At 38.2% G+C, this 22,609-nt stretch overlaps 1 protein-coding gene and 1 long non-coding RNA gene across 5 annotated transcripts; one reads left to right on the forward strand and one right to left on the reverse strand.

Moving 5' to 3' along the window:
• The first annotated feature begins 3,587 nt into the window (after positions 1–3,587).
• Positions 3,588–18,184, forward strand: LOC110835685 (uncharacterized). 2 transcript variants are annotated; one of them, XM_087345520.1, is made up of 6 exons: positions 3,588–3,853; positions 5,311–5,436; positions 7,629–7,802; positions 9,470–9,559; positions 10,994–11,164; positions 17,503–18,184. In XM_087345520.1, the coding sequence occupies exons 2-6, from the start codon at positions 5,317–5,319 to the stop codon at positions 18,127–18,129; spliced, it is 1,182 nt and encodes a 393-aa protein (XP_087201646.1). In that variant the 5' UTR covers positions 3,588–3,853; positions 5,311–5,316; the 3' UTR covers positions 18,130–18,184. The 2 variants fall into 2 exon arrangements, with proteins under 2 accessions (XP_087201646.1, XP_087201647.1); XM_087345521.1 differs by lacking the exon at positions 7,629–7,802 and having other exon boundaries at positions 3,593–3,853.
• On the reverse strand, positions 14,063–21,937 carry LOC147874320 (uncharacterized). 3 transcript variants are annotated; one of them, XR_015534287.1, is made up of 6 exons: positions 20,821–20,915; positions 19,502–19,554; positions 17,781–18,065; positions 16,490–16,797; positions 14,867–16,091; positions 14,063–14,637 (listed from the first exon to the last, which is right to left on the reverse strand). It is a non-coding gene; the product is annotated as an uncharacterized LOC147874320 (long non-coding RNA). The 3 variants fall into 3 exon arrangements; XR_015534288.1 differs by lacking the exon at positions 20,821–20,915 and adding an exon at positions 21,858–21,937 and having other exon boundaries at positions 14,063–16,091; XR_015534286.1 differs by having other exon boundaries at positions 14,063–16,091.
• Between the last annotated feature and the right edge of the window lie 672 nt (positions 21,938–22,609).

The following is a 22,609-nucleotide window of genomic DNA, read 5'->3' on the forward strand; positions in this document are numbered from 1 at the left end:
CTCATATATATATATATATATATATATGCACACACTCTCTCTCTTGTGTGTGTGTGTGTGTTATATACATATATTGAGGGAGAGACTGATGAACCTGTTTGCATTTGCACTTATTACTTTACTGTTCACCTGGAAGCAAAGTTAACAAAGCTAAAATGTTGAAAACCAGATGTTAAAACTTACAATCCTACAACCGCTAACAGAAAGTCAGTAACAACAGAGAACCCAGGAAATTGTGAAGCGTCTTGTCTGTGCAGTGCATGGATTGCCTGGAATCAAATCAGAAATGGTCATTGGTCTGTTTCATGAATCATCAGGTGCAGGCATTGCTTATGTATTGCCAAGTAAGATGTGGCAGCCTGAATTTTACAGTTTGCATAGAAAGATACATGGAAGTTGTAGTTACCTATTTTAAATTTGAATACTCCTGGAAATAAAATGATAAAAGCTATCTCCAAATATGGCTTGAACCTAATAACTTCAAAATGTGAGCTTTACTTCACGTGGTAACCAGATATTCATTGGGGATTAACAGGAGATTTATAAGTTTAGAGTAGGGAAGGAATATGACCACTTCTTTATTCAGAAAGATTTTAGTGACACAGAACACTTTGTTTTAGGTCATTGCATTTTGTGTTGTAACCAGGAAGCTACAATTTGAATAGATGTATGACACCAACGCTACAGTGGGGCTTTACCACCCAGGTCCTTCCCCAGCATACTGGCTTTGTTAGGGCATATTCCCAAGCAACAGCTCTAGGTTTGCCCCATTGGGAACCAGGCCTGGTCACTCGTGTTTCCATCATCCTGGTTGGAGCATGAGTGCAAGAATGACCTCTCATTTCTAAACATGTAGTTCAACAAAATGATGGGAGAAATCATCACATAACAGTGGCCATGGATCACATTAGAACATCAGTGTACAGCAAAGAATACACCATTCCAAACATTCCTTTAAGTTTGCTTGTTAAGATAAATAGTGGCTTATCAGTGTGTAGTGTGGCAATATCTCAAAGTTATGGGTGGCAGCAATGATTCCATATTCTGAAATGGCTGCAGATTAACCTTTCAGAATTGCCTGAGCCAATGGGAGTGACACGCAATTTCATCTTGCCTAAAATTTAAACACCTAGCCTATGATGTGGTATAAACTGACAGACACAGTTTTTAAAAATGAAATAAGAACCAAATCCTTTAACAATGTTTACAGAATTCCTAGATCAGTTTACAGTTGTGCCAAAAGTCTGACTTTCATACTATTCTAAAGACCAAGGTTTGAATCCTTCTTTCCTTTTCTCATCACATCCAGGCTGATCCTGAAGTTCATTTAGCCTCCGGTGGAATCAATTAGTATCTTATGCTCCTTCCCATGTGGTCAGAGCATAAAACTGTACCTCCATCCCCCACACGTCGTCGTGTGGTGATTAACCTTTTATGTGTCGTTCTGGAAGAAGGTTTTAAACCCTGTACATGAGGGCTGCTAGACAGTCTTTAACTCTGGGATTGATGATTTAGCAGTGTAAAAACAAGGTCAGGTTAGTTGATGCCGTCATATGAGTGATTGTATTGATTTAAGCCAAGGAAACAAATAGAAGAGTACATCATATCTCCTTTCAACTTGGCACAATAGTGAGAATATGCGGATGACAAACCACAATTCCAATCAAAACCAGGGACATTAAAGTCTCCAAGTAACAAGATGCGATAATTAAAAGTATCTAAGGATTTTACCAAAAATCTAAAATAATTATTAAACTTGTCAACCTTTGTGTTGGGTGAGAAATAGTGATTACCAATAAGTAAATTATGCCCATCACACATTGCGATCTCCACCCACACAAACTCTTCACAAAATTCGAGATCGACTCGACGCTTCACTCCCATAATAGAGTCTGAGATAGCGATTAGTGCGCCACCGCCACGTAAAATGGAGCCATAGACTCTGTCCGCACGATCAACTGTATAAGTTTCAGGAAAAACATTATGGGTAGAAAATGAATTGTTTAACCAGGTTTCGGTTAGGCAAATAATTATAAATCCAGAAGAGCACACATTATCATAAACTACAGATGATTTAGTCCTGAGGCCACGCACATTTTGATAACAAATATCAAGATCACCGTCACAAGGCATGGCTCTACTGATACCCCTATAAGAGATGGTCGACTAAACAGGGAGAGGCGCCTCCTCCACACAGCATCAGAGGGCGCTGCATCCATAGGCAAAACCCATGAACTAGCTACAGAAAGGACAGGGTCATCCGGGGAATAAATTTGGTTGGAGCTGAGCCTTCCAAAAAATGGAGTAATTAAACAGCCGTTGGGCCACACCCCGATATTATTAATTAAAGGAAAGTCTTCCTCATTTATGGAAACACAAAAAGAGGCATAAGACTTAAATTTGGTCTTAAGCCTGGTACAAACCAGTGAAGTTAACTTAAGTTGCTCCAGAAGAGATTTTTCAACATCTTTTTCGGAGACGTCCGGAGAAAAACGAGAAACAAAAAGTGATTTAGATCGGGGTCTTTTGGCAATGATGGGGAGGGTGGAAACGCTTCTAACCCCAATCAAAGGGACCCTATTTCTACGCAGTGGCTGCGTAACATTGGTGGGGGCTTCTTTCCCGGACAATGCCTTCTTCTTTTTGCCAACCACTGTCACAAATTCATAGTAGGAACAGCAACATCAGCATTCTTCCAGGCAGTAGACTTAACAGGAAAGGTGCTGATGTCAGAAACACTAGCAGACACGGAATGTTGAACAGGCAAACGGGCGACAGCCACTTCACTGTAGCACTCTGCTGCTGAGGGCAATGACCTAACAGGTGTTCTATCTGATGGCCCCTTTAGGTCCATAATCTTTCTTCTCATATCCAAATTTTCGCTTTTAAGTAGAGTGACCTCCTCAGACAGTTTACCCACCATGTCTACAAGAATCTGTAGCATATCAATGGTGGTTTGCCTGTTAAGACGGACCGTCTCAAGTTGAACACTGAGTGTATCAATACTATTATTATCTGGGCAAGGTAGTACAGGCTGCCTCTCAGGAGAAATGATCTTCTTCGTTGAGTCAGACAGCGACACGGACCGTTGTGTAACAGGCGTGTCGTCTGTCCTTGTAGATTTCCCTGTACTGGTACAATTTGAGCACTTATAAGATGACTCAGCTTCACCAATTTTAAGACAGGAACAGTGAAAACGAATGTCACAGTCCCCACATCTTAAGCTCTTCTGTTTTCCGTAAAACGACTTCTGGCACAAAGAACACAAGTCCTCATTCTGCTGGCTTTATTAAACATAATCCTTATTGCGATGATCCGCTGAAAACTATTTCCAGTGTCTTTCTTAAAAATTCTGATTAATTTTGTGAAAAGGTGTGACACACATCTACTTCAAATCACGTACTCTATCAGAATGGCGTCCCTGTGACGCAATAATGCAGATAGGATTGACACGACGTCACAAAAAGTCGTAAACCGTAAAGGAAGAAAATATAAACATTATTAAATTAAAATTATAGACAACAAATTTGTTTGAATTGCTTGCATCAAGAGAATCGGATTAATAAAACTCTTTTTTGGTTTTGCAGCATTTTAGCCGGAAGTCTTCCTCGTCTTCGTTTCCTGCTCTCGATTATCGATTGGTTAGATTTGTGACTCTACAGAAATCCTGCCATTAGCCATTTTTAGCGTTCCACACGAAGTTTTTGTTACGTTGCGATTGTGAACGACAACTTGAATATTGTTTATTATTAATTGAATGCTGTACTACATTACGTTTTACAAGATCTTCAAGAATGATTAGCATCAGTGATGCTCATACACACACTTAATGTTTTAAAATCGAGTGGTGTCTGTAAGTACCATCTCCTTTAATAACCAGTAACGATGTATTTTAAGTATTTGTGTTTTGCATGATTCTCATTGTAGAGATTTTTTACAACTCTTAAGGCCCTTTTTATATAAATCAAAGAATCTGAGAATACATAGTTACTTGTAATTAACACATTGTTTCCTTAAACGGCATTACAATTTGGACCTTTGTAATGGTGAAGTGTTGTGTTTGTCTTTGAGGTACGGACTGAATTATTATTCATTCTTTGAATAAGGTCGATTCATCAAATCATTCAATCCTGTACAGACACAGATCTAAATAATATGTAACAAATGTATTGGTCAGTTGGTCTTTGAGGTTATCCCCAGAAACGTCTCGGAAGACTCACTTCTACTGTTTCTGTTTCTATTGTCCACTTTCTTCAGTTCTCAACTGTAGAAGCGTGCAAGTAGTGGCATCATGTCATGAAACTTAAGCGCTGTATACTTTATAGTGTGGCCTGATTAAAAGTATCATTCTATCAAGATTTACTTGTATGTACAAATCAGGAAAGCATTCTGTCTATTTGTAATGTTCGCAACATTACACTGTGTATACGAGTATTCTCTTGTTGAGTAAGAAATGGAGTAATGAAAAATATTCATAATAATAATGGGACCCAAACAGTAGTAATGAAACTGGGTTTCTAGTAAATACTGTGATCAGGCTGGAAAACACTTCAAACAGGATGGCTACTAGCATCATAATTTTTCTTCTTCTGCACTGCCTCGTGTGAGCAACAGTAAGTGTAGGTTGAAGAGATAAGTTCTTTTACCTTTCTGTTTCATACCTGTTGCTAAAATAAAGAAAATGATACTTAATTTCCAAAGGATTTTCAAATTGGAATAATTCTATCATCACCAGATTCTTAGGTCCTCAGAAACTGAGTGCTTTTGACTGTAAGTAAGCCATGTCCATTCTCTGTGCATCAGAAGGCATGTCTACAGTGAGGTTCATCTGGTTAAGTGCGCATTCAATCTAAAATTAATTAAAACTGTCAGTAGATTCCAGGATTAGAGAACTCATGTAAATCTTCACTCTTATAAACTGTTCCTGTAAAATATGAAAAGTATATTGTTTTATTGTCCACGTGACACAAATCACTTTCAAATTGCACTAAACCATTAACCTGCTGTCCTGTAATATGGGAATTTAAGTCCCTAATTCCCTTATGACGAATGTTAAATAGTCACATACTAAAAATGTTTAAAATATTTTATGTAATGTACTAATTATCTGCCTGATTTCGACATTTTACAGAAATTTGATTAAAATATAAAATTTTAAATTTAAATTACTTATATTCTTTTATGTTTAGCTGTAATGACAGGCATGCATGAATGCCGTCATGTTACTACAATATTGCTCATATGCATTATTCAGAGTACAACTCTTTCCCTCGATTTCCACAATTCTATAATTTAATTTTAATTTTACAGCAGAAAATGGGTAAAATCAAAATGAAAAATGATGTTGATGTTCAAAGTGAAAAAGATTCCATTTGCGTGGTATCAGATGAGGTTCATATACAATCAGGAACTTCAATAAAAAAAGATGAAACTGAGGTAAGCCTTCCTTTCAGATGAGCTTTTTTTTTTCCTGTCCATTTATACAAATGCCTGAGCGTTTCTTCTTACTAAGTGAAAAATATATTTCCAATTCCATATTCATATTGTTGTATACCTATGTAGAATAATCTAATTACGGGAATCCTAATAACCACATATAGCACATATGTAATTAATTATAAGGTAGAATCATTAAGTTACTAAATAAAGTGTAGTAATCATATTGTTGACCTTGTACAGAAAGCAAGACTTTCCATTTCCAGCTGTTGTAGACAGGGGCGACAGGAAGCCATTATGGTGTCTGCTCCAGATAAGTTTATTGGAAAGGGTTCCAATTATATTCACAGATAGAGAAGGCCTGCTGAGGTCAGGACGCCCAAACTTTGACGGGGTAAGGGGTCGCGGTCCTAGGGGTTTATCGTGTCCTCTAATTGGATCCAGAACCACGCCTTGGGACGACACGTTACAGCTTGCTTGTAAAAAGCCGTCACTGACGTCACAAGGGTGATATCGAGATTTGCTTATAACCAGTGAATTTTGAAGACACATTGGACATTTCACGTTATTCGTCAGGGGGAAACTGCTGGTCTACTCAATTATTTCTATCTATATATATTCAACATTGTGTTTCATACGAACTGTACTCATCGCAATTATCAAAATAAATCATCAACCTTCGAACGTCTTCTCATCAGACTAGGCATTAACCTTAAGCTGTGTATTGGAACCTACTATCGCCGACCATCGTTCCTAGCCGCTCGGGAATATTGCACTCCTGCGGGACTGGCCAATCCCCCAGGATACAACAATATTACATTTCTGTTACTGTTAATGTCCACTGAACTCCAAACTTCTGTGGCTTTGTCGTGTTTTCGTGTTAAGGCTGGACGCTCGTATGGTGTTGGGTTGGCGCAGTTCCTCCTATGTCGATATGTTTACTGCATTTTGGTATCTTGCTTCTTGCTGTGTGTTCTGTTGATACAATCTTCTGTGATATTGGATGTCTGTGGAGTAATTAAGGTCTGTAATAATATGTGTAATAAATAACATTTCATATATTTGTGTATATATTTAAATCTATTTAAGACTGATGTGGTGCATTAACACTTACAGTAGGTCTTGTGGCTTTCATCTGTCGTCTGTTGTGGAGGAGTGTACTGCGCTGTGTATCATGGTATAATGTCATGCTATATGATTTATGTACAAGGGGAGTTTGAAGAGTAATGAGATTGGCAACACTGCTCATCTTTAGTGGCCTTGATGAAGATGGCACTTGTGCTGTTTTGTTTCCTCAAGTGTGTTTAGCTATTAATACAGATATAATCATTTTCCAAGGTGTGTGTGTCTGTAAAAGCTCTGGTACGAAAATCCTGTTTTGCATTGGTGGAACAGAACGACATTTCATGTTTTAAGGCAGAGATGTGCAATAAAATTTTGTGTGAAGCTCAGAAAAAGCGATGAAGAGACGTTAAAGGTGTTAGAGAATGTGTATGGAACAGAAACAATGAGCCAAGCTACAATGTTTCAGTTTTTGAAATATTTTAAAAATGGAAACAAATGGGTGGTTGATGCCGTTCAAAGAGGGAGACCAAGCACCATCATCTGGAAAAGTGATGCTGATATTATATTTTGACTCAAAAGGCATTATTCTTCAGCAATGGCTACCTCAGAAGCTAACTGTGAATGGTGTTTACTATGGAGATATACTTGAAACTTATTTGGGGAATGCAATTCAGAAAGGAGTGATCAGAGTTCTTGAAGAAAAGGTGGTGTCTGCTTCAAGACAATGCAGGACCACTTATTGCACATGTGGCCAGGGCTGTGGGGTCGGTAAGAATGCTTTGTAACTTTCGCTCTGGCGCCTTAAGAATGCAAACTGTCTACAAATCACCCGATTTCTGCATTAACCATTAGTCGTGTATTTAGATATAGGTTATAAGTCTAAAAAGTAGCCTTTTGATCCAAGTGGTGGTGATGAAATCTCTTGTGGTACCATTTACTATTTTAGTAGGTGTTCCATTATTAATACATATTGAGCTTTTATGAAGGAGCCAAAGTCGGAAGTTTCAATACCGACTCCACAGCCCTGCATGTGGCGATGGAGGCGCTACAAGACATTGTTGGACCACCTGTAGAACACCCACATTACAGTTCAGACCTTGCTCCATGTGATTTTTGGGCATTTCCAGTGCTTGAACATGCCACTGAAGTTAAACAAGCTACCGCCGCTGCCCTACGCAAGATGTCGAAATGGGCTACTGCACGTGTTTGAGAAGTTGGTGAGAAGCTGCAAAAAATGTATAGCACGTGAAGGCTGTAAACTTTGGAAGAGAAAGTGCCAAAGCGTCAGGAATCCTCAGATGGTGAGTAATGCGAGTAGTCGCATTACTCTGCAAACTCCGCTCGTAAGGGGGGAGGATGTGTGCTGTTGGTAATAATGCTCGTATAGTGCGTTTGGTTTTGGGCGCAGTCTATATGGTGTTTCTCTAATAGTTTAAACATCTTTCTTTGCTGACTGTTTTTATTATTTCCAAGAATCTTCCTTGGGGCCATAGGATTCTCCTATATTTGGGATATGATGTGCATTGCCTGATGATCTCTATTGTTCAATATTGAACATACATGTTCTTTAAACCTCTCTTGAAGTGTGTGATCTCTTTGTGCTATATAATTAGTGTGCAGTTTAGTTTATTTTCACCTCCATCATCAATTTTTTTTGTGATTTAGGTATTTGGTGTTTTTTTAAAGATATGAGTGGTTTGGAAAGCTATTTTTATCAGCATTTTTTTTTAATTTTGTTATATGCCAGGTTTGTTTGCATGTGTATACAAATGTGCTCCATTTCTCCTTATGTCCTTTGTTTGTTTATTTGTGCTATTATGTTGTTTTTATGTTGATGTTTTGTGTTTACTGTTCTTAAATTTGTTTCATTTTATATTTGTATTTTTGGTTTTTGGTTTGCCAAGTGGAATTTAATTTCTTACTTTCATTCTTAATTTTATGATGGATATTTTTGTTACTTGATTGAACGGTTAATTGTCGTTTTGTGCTCTGTAGAATGACGACATGTTTGATGTACAGTCATACTTACTAGAGATGGCTTCCAGTATGTGTTAGTTAATTGATCTTGTAATTGCAGTGTGTGGTGTTTCCTTTGAGGCAGGTATTGACTGCATTATTTAATGATATTTAGACGACTTCAGCCGTGAAGGGTTAAGGGAAGAACATTCGTTGATGCTTTTTGACAGTTGGGTACAGAGCACAATATTTGGAACACTGAAGGAAATAATGGGGACTGGAGAAGACGGTTAATGTGGAGCTTCTTAATCATCTGTCTACATCAAATATTAATTATCATAGTTATCAAATCAAGGAGGATGTGTGGGGAATGTAAACATTAGAAATGAATACAAGAATTCAGTTAGAAAACTAGAATAGATAAGACCCCTTGGTGGATGAAGGTATAGATGGGAGGATAATATTAAAATAGTTCTTAAAGAAGTAATATATAATCACAAGGACTGGATCCTTGTGGCTAAGGATAGCAACCAGTGGCACGCTCTTTGAACTCACTCTGTAAGCCTCTGGGTTCCGTATATGCGGCTAATTTCTTGACTGCCTGAGAACTAGTTTGTTCAGCAGACTTAGTTCAGTAAAGAAATGAAACATTGCATTTTACATGTTTAATTTGTTCAGTTGTTCTTGAGGCTGTTCGTACAGCACATGCACTACCACAGTTTTAATCTAATTCTTTCAGTCCAGATATATATAGATGCTCTTTTATGATGTTCGCTATAATTATCAGCTCCTCCAAGTTACCTATCACCCAAGAAAGGTTATCGATCCTTGCTCTAGCCCTTTATTTTGCAATCATGTCTTATTGCGTTATGATTACATTTTGCATGGAAATTGTAAGTGGACAAAACGCGGTCATGATCAGCATCAGGTATGGAGGTTTCGCATAACTTCGTGTTACTGAAAGTTGTACCTGGTTCATAGAATGAGACACGTGTAATGTCTTCTTTCGCAGATGATGAATATAAAAATTGAGGATTTCGCAGATACACAAGAAGAGGAGGATCCTATAGCAAAACATCCATTAATAAAGTCTGAACATAAGGTGAGTTGTACATTACAATTAACTTTTAAGAAATCTGTAGGATTATCTATTTTGTCTCTCTTGTCCATCTCCACACGAAGCAATTCCACTCTGGTGAATGGATTTTGAAGCGTCCTTTGCAAAATGGTGCCAGAAGACTGAGTTTTGTTGCTCAGTGTTTATGAAATACCATTTTAAACTTCTGTTGCATCAGTTTTAAAACATGTAAAATTAATCATTGACCAAACTGGGATATGTTTTAGTCAAATATGGCCCATAAATCTTGTATAATTTGTGGGCTTCGTATTCAAAATACTGCCTCCTATTGAATCTCTTATACAATTCACAGGAACTATGAATGTTTTAAGATTATCATTTCTTTCTTTTGTGTCTTGATACAAATTGTACTGATATATTAGAACAGTGTTGCCATTTCTGTTAAGCATCATTAACTCTTTCCATATGGGAAGCTAACGTTGAGTATGTAATATTAAACTTTGATCAGGTGATAAATTTGCAGCCATGGAGATTTTCAATGAAGAAGCAAATTGTATCATAACATTTTCTGCTTTGTTTTTGACTTTGTTTCCATAGACCCAAATATTCTCCTTTGTTCTGTCGTTTTGGCACAGCTTTGATTGAATCAAATATTTAAGAGGTTAACTTGACTTCATATATAAAGTTGGCCAGGAGGGAGGAGCGTTAATGTGATACTCTGCTCAGTATTTCTGTCCAAAACATACAAAATGTAATTTCTTTATTGTGCGCACTTTATTAGTGATGTGTACATGTAACTATCAAATAAACCTCCGTAACAAAATTTGTTGTGAAAATTGATTATGTGCTTTCCTGTCTCATTACATAATCAAGCGATTATCAGTTGAGCCATTGTCACTGCTTTGGCATGAACATGCCGAGTAAACTGATGTGGATGTCTTTGAATTCATATTACATGGAGACAATTCTATTGAAGTGATATTTGTATTAGAAAAATCCTTTTTATAGTAATGGTTTTGATAGTTATAAGAAAGAAAATCTTAATGAAACAGCTACTATGATTGCATGTTGGTGTTTTTTTAGACTTTGTCCATAGTTTGGTATTCTAAAATAGATCCGCTATATTTTGAGAGCTGAATCTGCTCTAGTCTTAAGGTGAAAATACCTATTCTGATTTGTCCCATAGAAGAGTCTTATTAATTCTTTGGGATTAGTTCCATGTATGGGACCAGAGCAAATCTAGTTCCCAGATAGTAGTGATCTTGTTTTAAAATATCAAATGATGGATCATGTCGAGAAAAAGAGAAATAGTAAATAAAATGCACCATCGCCAGGCTCCATTAAAGATGTTCCGCAGCTGCTATTAGTTTGATTCAGTACAATTGTATTGATAATTATTCCATTTCATGCAGTGAGAGCGCAAAGTCAAGACTCATAATGAGTATGGTTATTTTACAGGACTCCATGAATTTACAGAAAGTTGTACCTGATTCTTATGGTGAAACGAGTTTTGAGGCTTCTTATGATGACAATCAAGTCATCGATATCAAAGTTGAGGATGACGGAGGTGTGAAAGTGGAGGAGGGTCCTGTCATGATAACATTTCCAGTAATAAAGGCAGAGCATGAGGTGAGTTGTGTGAGCATCGTTAGGTACGTTGCATCTCCATTTATCTGTCCTCATAAGCAATTCCGTTCTGCTGAATAGATCTTGAAGGGTCTGTTACAAACTAGTTGAAGGGAATTGTATTTGTTGCATACTGTTTGTGGAATATCGCTTCTGTTTTGTGTTAGCTTTATTTTAAGACATGTGATATTAAATATTGAGAAATACAAGAAATGTTTTAGACAGATGTAGCCACACAAGCCTTTGATAATTTGTCCACACTTTCGAGTATGCCTTGTTTTGATGGCATTAATTCCCATTGAATTCTCTGTACATTTTTGTGGATCTGTGAATGTTTGAAGGTTTTCTCGTGGTGTCTTTTATTCCCCTTTCTTTCTTTCTTTCTTTCTTTCTTTCTTTAACTTTGTTGCAGTGTTTATCACTACAATGGCATAGAACTGCCATTTCCATTAAGGACCTTTAAAAGGATAATTGATAACCCTCTAAAATTGTAATATTAATTGATTTGTTATATGACTATGTTGGACATTGTTAATTTTCTGAAGTATTATATTGCCTTGACATTGAGACTGCATCAATGTAAAAGACACTTGATTTATACGAGGCTCGTCCACAAAGTAAGTTTCCCTGGGGCCGTTTACAGAAACAAAACACAATTTCATGGAAATATTTATTGCAACAGATACAGCAAGTGTCCAGCTATTTTTCAACATATTCGCCACCGGAATTGAGACATTTGTCATACCGTGGGACCAACTTTTGAATACCTGTGTCGTAGAAGTCTGCCGCCTGGGATTTGAACCACTGTGTGACAACCATCTCCGCCTCTCTGTCATTCTCAAAACGCTGACGCTGACCGGACAGGAATTTCTTGAGGTGTAGGAAAAGATGGAAATCACTGGGAGCGAGGTCCGGGCTGTAGGTTGAATGAGTTAAAAACACCTCCCAGCTGAACTCCTGCAGGAGACTTGCTTTCCGTCGAGCCGTGTGTGGCCTAGCGTTATCGTGCAGGAAGACAATACCGGCACTAAGCATCCCGCGCAGCTTGTTCTGAATGTCCCGTCGCAATTTCTGCAGAGTTTCGCAGTAACGCTCAGCATTCACCGTCTCACCTCTGGTCAGGAAGTCGACGTGGAGAATCCCCCGTCTGTCCCAGAACACCGTGCACATCACTTTTCGCGCCGACAACGTCTGCTTGAATTTCGTCTTACAGGGAGATCCACTGTGACGCCAATGCATTGACTGCTGCTTGGTTTCTGGGGTAATGTGTGCAATCCACATTTCATCACTTGTGATGATCCGGTCCAGAAACTCGTCGCCATCATCATGGTACTGCTGCAGAAATGTCAATGCTGACTCCATGCGCTTTGTTTTGTGTTCTGGTGTCAGTTGCTTCGACACCCACCTGGCGCACAATTTCCTGAACAACAGGTGCTTCGTGACAATTTCATGCAACAAGGAGCGGGAAATCTGCGGGAAATGACTGCTGAGTTCCGTAATTGTGAAGCGACGATTATCCATAATGCGTTCCCGCACAAGCTCCACAAGGTCGTCTGTAATGATGGATGGCCTCCCAATGCGCTTCTCATCATGCACACTTTGTCGACCTGTTGAAAATTGTCTGCACCAGCGACGCACCATCTGCTTGCTCATGACGTTAGGCCCATAGACCCTGCACAGCTGACAATGAATTTCTATCGGCGCTATGCTCTGTGCATTCAAAAACTTTATCACTGACCGCACTTCACAGTCGGCGGGAGCTGGAATAAGAACCTCCATCTTCAACAGCTGCAACAATGCTACTGTGAGAACGCGGGAAGTACCGTTAGTGCATGCGCCATGCTACGTCATTCCTCTATCACGTACGCACAGTCGCTTCGCGCAATATAAGGTTTGCTAGCTGTGGGACGAGTGGGAAACTTACTCTGTGGGCGCGCCTCGTATGATAGGTATTTAGGGGGGGAAGCTACATCAATTGTTAGACACCATCAAATGTAAAATGAATTGCCAGTATTGCTGTCTTTGGGTAATTCATTGTGATTTACTGACAATTTTAGATTAGCCGCAGTTTGAATCAAATGAGGTCTTCTCCAGTAAACGACACACTTAGGTTTAAGTGAGCGTTACTCATTACTAAAAGGAAAAGATAAGCTAAATCTCTGGATTACTATCTGAAAGTTCTTCCTTCACATGATTCATAATTAGGGTTATTACTGAATGCTGAACAGATGTACGTCCCTCAGATCCTCCTGAATCTTCCGATATACGCGATTTTTAATTAAACTTGTTACCGTGTCGCTGGCAGGTGATTTTAATATGTATTTGTTTTGTATGGGTGCAAAACATGGTCTCTCACTCTGAGGGAGGAGCATAGATTGCAGGTGTTTGAGAATTCGGTGTTGAGGAGGATATTTGGGCCTAGGAGAGAAGACGATGGGGCATGGAGAAGATTGCATAAAAATGAGCTTAAAAATTTGAACTCCTCCCCCAGTATTATCCGAGTGATTAAGTCAAGGGGCGTGAGATAGGTGGGGCATGTGGCACACATGGATGGGGCAGGGTATGTTCACCGGGTATTGTTCGGGAATCCTGGGGGATGAGACCGCTGGGGAGACCTAGACATAGATGGGAGAATGATCTCAAGTGGGATCTATGGGAGATATGAGTTGAAGGAGACTGGATTTTGTTGGCCCAGGACAGGGACTGGTGGAGGGCTTTGGTTAATTCGGTGATGAACCTTAGGGTTCCGTAAGCCATCTGGTTGGTTATATGTAATTGTCCCTACAAATTCTGTTGTTTTCTTTGTATAATAACATCTCAAAAAATATTATTTTGTTTGTGGACATCAAATAATATTCATTATAATTAAATATTCCTGTGATGAAATGCAAAAACAGTAAATAATTAAAAAGGCTAAGATTTATTGTTTTTATAAAGGATATGCATTTTTGTCAAGTACGTGAGACATCAGTCATTTATAGTGATATTGGTGAGCATAAAACTGTCATTCATACAATCACACTGTTATATTGTAAACTAGAATAATATAACATCATCAGGGTGTTGAGTCATTGCCCCGATGACTGAGACAGCAAGCACCTCAAACATCAGCAAAGTTTTGTCAGATTATGTGGAAGACGACCATCTTCATACTATGTGCTTTGAGAACCTCAAATCTCAAGTAACGTGTCATATCCTCCAATCATCGGAACATCTTTAATTAATGTTCCTGTTTTTTTATTATCTAATATGTAATCAATTACTGACTTTGTACCTTTAACAGACCATGACACTGTTTGTAGTTTTACTGATATATATATAGATAAAGACAGTCACTATGGAAAGTCCTCCATGTATGTCAACACAGGCTATCGGTCTCTGATAATCTTGCATTTGCTTGTGTTCTGGTTTTCTGAACCACACTGAATGCATTGCTTTCTCTGTCTTGCTGTTGCTTCTCACATTCAGGTAAATTTCTGTGTACATCATAAAACATGCTTCAGTTGTCAGAAGTGCTGATAATATCACAGTACATTGACTCAACCATACATTACAAAACCTGTTTATGAAATTCATATCTACATGTTCTTATGAGAAATGTGAAAGTCATTTGAGCAACGCTTGCATGATGAAAAACTTCAGCACCAGGAAAATACAAGATATTGATTCAGCTGTCATTTATAGGGCATATTTGCTGCAATTTACCTGTGTGATGCACTGCCACAATCTGGCTGGAAATTATAATTATTTATTTATTTGCAATGTCAGAAATAATGATTAAAGTTTTACAGATCTTTGTTATTTGTTGGTGTACAGCCATGTGCTTCTGATTATTACAAGGCACATGTGCATGTTAGTATCATGATGTTTCCCATGCTCCATAAATGTGGAGCTGTTTATATATCCATTTTTTGGCCATAAAACTGCCTCTCTGGAAAAAGATGAGCAAACAGGTATTCAGGGTTTGTCACTGTAGAAACTCGTATGGAACCCTACAATATAATTGGAGGTTGTGTTCAAGTTTAAAAAGTGTTCCTGGTTTTAAAAAAATTGATAGTTTTTTGTGTGATTTTGCTCAAACCTTTTGTATTCTCTCTCTTAAATAGGATATGAGCCATTTTGCAACTATTCCTTGAATGCCATGAAAATGTAATTTAGTTAACAAAATTTAATGATTACACAGTCAGAAGCTTTTGCTAAATCACAGTAAATTCCTCTGACCAGCATTTTTTTGGTTGTCTGTTAGTTTGAAGGCTGCGTCTTCAGTGGACGCACCTTTCCTGAAGCCAGATTTTTCTGGGACCAGTGTGCATATGATGACATAACCTAACCTCACATACTTCCAAAGAAGTAGTTAACAGTTCAGATAAATGTATCTTTCCTCTCTCCATTTTTATTTTATTACCAGATTTTGTTATTAGTCTACTGTAAAACTGCTTTTTAGCCTAATTTATAACATCATTCAGGATTTTACAGTACTTAATATAGAATGCTGTTGTTTTTGGGTGTTAACAGTTCCTGCTGTGGATACGACTCCTCTTACATTTGCAAGATATTTTCAATCCTTGCGTAATCCAATCATTCTTTATTTTGCCTACATTATTATATTTATTTAGAGAGCTACCTTCATAGATACTTAAAAAAATTATACAAAAATGAGTTAAACATATATTTTGATATTTTTGTCTTTTTTAAAAGAAAAGTTGCGTGCTACAGCAATATTATATTAATACAAAATATTACATTATATTGTATTATTCATAAGCTCCTGGATATTATGGTCTGATATGTAATTTATTATTGGGGCAGTAGATGATGAAGTGAACCTTATACTTGCATAATACTTCCCTCCTAACTGAATCATAGGATTTCCTGAAGGCTATAAATAGCTGACATGTCTTCCATTGTACTCCTGATTTTTCTCCAGTACCTGAAAGATGCAGAATGTCTGATCAGTGTTGTGTGATTGCATATAATTCTTGAGTGATAATCCCAAATAATTCCATGGATTTATTTAGAATGGAATAGTTATGCCTACATCATGAGGTCTTCTCTTTAATCCACAGCCAGAAGACATTCTGTGACGTAGTTACTAGGGGCCCGCATAATATAGACTTTTCTCTGATTTATTTTTAAGCACATTTGAAACTGAAGGCTACAGAAATGTACCTGTTATCTTCACTGTACCTATTCCTCTATCCATATGTAAGAACTTGAGAACAAACAGCTAATAGGATATTATAGATGTTTTATGTTGGGGAATTTTTCTATTTGAGGAGACACTTCAGTTTTTTTTCAGTGTCATATTGACAACATTTGGTAGTTTACCTTAATGCCTACGTGTGCTTTTGCTTGTGGAAGTGACTTTGTCGTAGTGGTGGAGAATCACCAGCTAGCTACGCAACGACACTGAGCAAATCTTAAGTTGTCATTCTTCATATTGACATCATCAGCCATTCAAACAGAGGCCAGGCACCCTTCTCAAGCTAAGGTCTCTTGCCCCAAACACCTCTGATGGCACTGGCATCATTCACAGAGGCCAAATTGCTGTGAATGTGTCAGAATGGTTCCACTTGGCACAGTTGTCCTTATTTGTTTTTCTTTGCCAAGCCGACTTGTTCAGTGTTTATGAGATTCTGTTCTCAGGATAAAGAGATGCAAGGATTACAAAAGGTTAATAAGTAGATGATGCAAGTAGTAATAGAAAATCGTTGTTGATTTAGTTGAATGTGAATGAACTTGAGGTTTAATTATTTTAGATTCTCCTTTCACTCATATCTGTACCGTAGATTGAACCCAGTTAATGGTTAACTAGATTGTTTGAAAGATTTTTATCAGAAGATTCATTATAATGCGTAGAATTATATGTCACCATTATGACTACATCAGTGTATCTCTGCTTTTTGATTCTTTAGATACCAAAAAATAGATTGGTTATTTTCTCTTTTTTCTCTCCCCATCAGGCTAAGAAATTTGATTCGGGTTTTCTAACATTGAGTCTGGTTGGGTGAAGCAAACTTGAACTCGGACATTGTGTTATGGAATGTGAATATGTGGTTTGAATATGTAACTCTTTTGCTTTTCTGCTTGCTGTCAGTCAAAAGTTTGTTTGCTATGTATAAAATTACGGTCTTGGCAAGTGAATTAACCTATTTGTCACAGGTAGCTAGGAACTAAATGAAATAGGAAATATAATGCTATCTCACTGAGAAAATAAATCTGTCTGGAAAGAACATAACTTTCCTAATGGAATATTTATTGAGCATTCTTATATCTTGTTTTCAGTCTCATTCTTCTTCCTAATAATATTTGTCCTAATATTTTTTCAATTTGTCTGCTAGGGTCCTCCGAATGAACAGAACTTGTTACATGATGGTGAGCGACCGTATTCCTGTGATGTGTGTAATAAGTCATTCAATCAAAAGTGTAGTCTGAAGATACATCAGCGTACGCACAGTGGAGAAAGGCCATTTCCCTGTGATGTATGTAACAAATCATTCACTCAGCAGAGTAATCTGAAGGCACATCTGCATACACACAGTGGAGAAATGCCATTTTCCTGTGATGTATGTAACAAATCATTCAATCAACAGAGTTATTTGAAGAAACATCAGCGTACACACAGTGGTGAAAGGCCATTTTCCTGTGATGTATGTAACAAATCATTCAATCATAAGTGTAATTTGAAGACACATCAGCATACACACAGTGGAGAAAGGCCATATTCCTGTGATGTATGTAACAAATCATTCAATCAACAGAGTCATCTGAAGGCACATCAGCGTACGCACAGTGGAGAAAGGCCATTTTCCTGTGATGAATGTAACATATCATTCATTTATCAGAGTAATCTGAAGCAACATCTACGCATCCACAGTGGGGAGCGGCCATATTTCTGTGACACCTGTAAAAAATCATTCATTCGTAAGGATTCTTTGAAGAAACATCTACTTATACATGGTAGATAGGAGCCACATTTATGTGATGTATATAATAAATGATTCCTTTACCAGCGTAATCTCATTATTGACTACTCTGTTTTTAATATACCAATTAGGCATGATTTAATAAAAGAATCAGTAGTCAATAAGGAAATTATGAAAGCAAATATGGACATAAACAAGCTATGTAAAAGATTTAGAAATGTAAAAGTGCTGGACTTAAGCAATACGAGGTGCGATCGGAAAGTTTCAAGACTGCGCGTATAAAAACCCGTACACTTATCTCAGGTATTAAATTCATCCATCACCCTCGAAGTAGTTCCCCTGGGAGTGAACACAACGATCCCAGCGCCGCTGCCAAGCCTGGAAGCATCCCTGGAAATCTTTCTTTGTCAGCCTGTCAAGCACCATCTGCGATTCTGCCTGAATCTCTTCTATCGTCTCAAATCTCCTTCCCTTTAGCTGAATTTTCATCTTTGGGAAGAGGAAGAAGTCACACGGAGCTTAGAAAGGAAGTTGGGGTCGGTTCTTGCAAGATCTTTGAGCTCCTGACAAACGAGAAGTCGATTCTGCTTCTGGTCCTCAGACAGGAGCCTTGGCACAAACTTGGCTGCGATGCATCGCATGTGGAGTTCTTCCTTTAGAATCAGCTGACAGGTCCCATAGCCTATCCCAACAATGTCGCACAAGTCGTTGATGGTACGACGTTGATCTTCGTGAATGGCCTGCCGAATCTTTGTAACATTTTCGGGCGTTGTGCTCGAAGATGGTCGTCCAGAACACTCGTCATCATCGACAGAGGTTCGGCCATTTTTAAAACGTGAATGCCACACAAAAGTTTGTGCACGACCCATTGCGGACTCCCCAAATGTTTGCTTTAGCATTTCATAGGTTTCCGTAGCCGTTTTGGCGAGTCTTTGGCAAAATTTGATGCACACGCCATTCCGAAATCGCAGGAGGGTCGGTGTAATGCACTACCAAAACGCCCGTAACTAAGAAACAAATGCTAATTCGATGATGCCGGCTGGCACACTGATTCACTATGAATGTAGGCCGCACCCCTAGCGGCAGAAGCTCGTACTACATCCGGTTCGCCCTCTATTGACACAGTCTTGAAACTTTCTGATCGCACCTCGTATAAGTAGAGTTTATCGTGGACAGCATTTGAATAGAGTAGGTAAAGAGTATGTCACTCAAGAAATAAGTAAAATAATAGGTAATTATAGAGAAATCAACTCTGAAGTGATAGCCTTGGGTTTTTTAAATCAGGGAAGCTTATAAAAAAGACTGGACCACAATGGCTCCAGTCATTACAAAATAAAAAAACTCTAGCCAGGCAACAATTTAAAATTATACATCAAAATGCACAGTATCACAGAAATAAAACTGAGCTACTTACAGCATTCCTCCAAACTTCCACACCAGACATCCTGGCCATTTCTGAACACGGTCCTAAAGATGACGAAATAATTCAATGAACATTAGAAGGTCACACTGTAGCCTCACACTTCTGTAGAAGAGAACATAAAGGCGGTGGGATAGCTATTTATAGCTCTAAGAATTTACTGCAATATAAAACAGTGAAATGGATCACAGAAAAAATATAGAAAAACATTTGAGGTTGCTGGTATAGAACTAACAGTTGAAAGAAAGAAAATTATTGCATTATATCGATCACCAAGTGGTGTATTACGTGAATTTTTCGTACAGTTAACAGGACAGAAAGATTGTTATAATATAATAGTAGGTGAATTTTAACATAAATACTCAAGATAATGGGTGTGACCACAAACAGTTACTAGATGTTATAAATCCTTTTAATCTGACTACGACAATAAATATACCCACTCCAATAACTGAAAGTATCATTACTAACATGCTTTCACACTGCGATTCCACTGATGTAATAAACAGCCTACTCTCAGATCACTATGCTGAATGAATAACTATTAATATGTCTAGACCACAACAAATTAGATGCTATACAGAGGGCAGGAATGTATCAGAAGCCAATGTATTAGGCCTTTGCTCTTTAATACAAAATGAAATTTGGACTGAAGTGTTCTGGGATAATGATGTAGAGAAAAAATGGAATTCTTTCTCTAGTATTTTTAACTATTATTTTAATATAGCCTGTCCAAAAGTTAGAAGAAATATTGTAAGTGCTTTAAATGTTCCTCGGATAAATAAAGATGATATTACAGCTAGAACAAAATTAAAAAAAATATATGATCTTTACATGCAAAGTAATATTCAAGAACATAGAGACAAGTATAAAATATATAAAAAGGAATATAATGTAGTAATAAAAAAATGCAAAAGCAAACTACATCCAGCATCCATGATAATGTATAATATAGATTGACATATCCTATATCAATGTATTTTTTATCTACAGGAAATAATGTATTAATATTATTATTATACTGCAAAAGAACATATCACACCGTCAGTTTAATCGTGTAAGCTCACGTCACATTGTAGTCGCCCTCGAATATGTTTCTGGTCTGCTCGAAAAATTTCCTTCTTTTAATGAATGTACCGTAAACTCAAAAAACCTTCATTTCATCATGTCATCTGTTTGTTGTGTTGATAGAGGTTGGTAGTTATATCATTTATCACGCTCTGATTATTACTCAATAAAATTCGAATTCACGTGTCTAAATAAAATGCACCAAAACAAATTAAAATAATTCCGACACGGAATATAATAATTACCAATATCAATGTCGTCCATTCTGTAGTTCGTCTTTACCAATTTCCAACTGTTTACTGAAAGCGTTTCCACAGAAATGCGGTATTGTTGACATGTAAACAATGTAAAAATATATTGTTGCATGGTCACGGTCTGCTATGTACATGGACCTCTTAAGAGCTCAGAATAACTTATGTTTCACTGCATTAAATCGTATTATAATCTGCCCTTTTCCCAAAATAACTGACCTTTCAAATTTTGTTACAAACGCAGAGAATCTACACGGAAATTTAGAGAGTATTAAGTAGGTCTATTTGTGTATGTTGTATTAGAACTTTTAAAGGAAGGTCTTACATTAGTTACAGGAAATCGAAGAAAACTGCATAATCGAATTTTTAGTAATTTGAATAAGTGGGATTATTAGGTCATTACTGTGTAATGGGTGCTTCGTGTGGTAAGCATGGCGAAGTTTATAGGATTGTAGAAGGAAAGGGTTCTTCTAGCTCTGAGTGAATCTAAGTCGTCCAAAAATGGTGGGAAATTAGTGACCATGAGTTTCTCAAGAGCAGAGAATTGTATTTGTGCTGTGACATGTTCCACATCCTTCGCTTAGGCCTAACAGGAATATGTAGAATGCAAATTTATTCTATTCCGTTGCTTAATATAACTCTTGATTTGTGCATTTGTTGGAAATTGAAGATTTATGTCTTCTGGTATGTTGCGCCGTGTAGTCTGGTAGAAGTTTACCGACGTTTGAGAGGTCCTCGCCTCCATCATCCTCTGAAACGTCGGTAAACTTCTACCAGACTACACGGTGCAACATACCAGAAGACAGCAATCTTCAGACTTAATGCCGTGGAAACCTCCAATCCTACTTGAACTTACCACGTTATGTCCAAATCACAATTACGTTGGAATAAACGTACCTCTAACAGAATGCACTGAAGGAAATTTAAAAAGTTGACAGTGGAACCACGGTTCCGGAGAATCTGACGTAAATACGTCTCTATAATATAATGAAATGTAATGTAATGTAATAATTCTTATATAAGATAAGTACCTGTGATACTCTGAAACGTTTTTACCAGCACAAAATTGTCTAGTCTACGACGCACTTCTTCTACAAGCGATTCACAGCTCAGCTCTTTCCGCAATAACGAAACCAAACCAACCAACCAAAAAGCTAACTGAGGGCGGAGGCCTGCGCAAGCGCAAGCATCGTCCCTGCCCAGGTGAAACCATTCCTGCGCACAAGGCGCATTGCTGGAAATGGTAAACGGTCTTAATATAAGAACGGAAATTTTGCTAACGCTAACGGGGTCTCGTCGTGGCGGGAGCCTCGACCATTCAAACTGGGGTCTGTTGCGGCTGATGGGAGGTTATCCCGTCAGGCAAGTTGTCCAAAGAATTTGGTTGGTTGGGTCTCTAGGGTATGAACCCAGAGAGGGAGGGGCCGTTTCGGCTGAAGGCCTCTGCGGCATGGGGGGAAGATCACTTCAGCTGATGGCCTCAATGATCGGGGGGGGGATGGTGGCGGGCCGTGCCCCTATTAAGTTATACCCTGGCATTCGCCTTACAACTGAGGAAAGCACGGAAAACCTCAGTCAGGGTAGCCGAGTAGTCTAACCACTCGTTGTGCTGACTTGGCCGTCTTTTGGGGACGGCCTCGGCTGGCCTGCTGAACATCAGTCGCCCTCGGTTGCCCTTATGCGACCTCTGGCAGCCCTCATTCGGCACGAGTGCCTTCCGAGTTGCCGAACTAAGGGGTTCCCCACACCAGCTAACCTCGAGTCAAATCTCTCAGTCAGTGCT

This window comes from Zootermopsis nevadensis, unplaced genomic scaffold (assembly GCF_977971745.1).
Source record: "Zootermopsis nevadensis isolate Lab colony 2312 unplaced genomic scaffold, Znev_1.0 Znev_ptg000009l, whole genome shotgun sequence".
NCBI lineage: Eukaryota > Metazoa > Arthropoda > Insecta > Blattodea > Termopsidae > Zootermopsis > Zootermopsis nevadensis.

What these genes read in the sequence shown, in the direction of transcription:
- LOC110835685 (XM_087345520.1), top strand. Translation starts at nt 5,317, where the DNA reads ATGGGTAAAATCAAAATGAAAAATGATGTTGATGTTCAAAGTGAAAAA. An exon ending in TAAAAAAAGATGAAACTGAG is followed by an intron (nt 5,437 to 7,628) that starts GTAAGCCTTCCT and finishes GGGCATTTCCAG; the next exon opens with TGCTTGAACATGCCACTGAA. An exon ending in TAATAAAGGCAGAGCATGAG is followed by an intron (nt 11,165 to 17,502) that starts GTGAGTTGTGTG and finishes TTTGTCTGCTAG; the next exon opens with GGTCCTCCGAATGAACAGAA.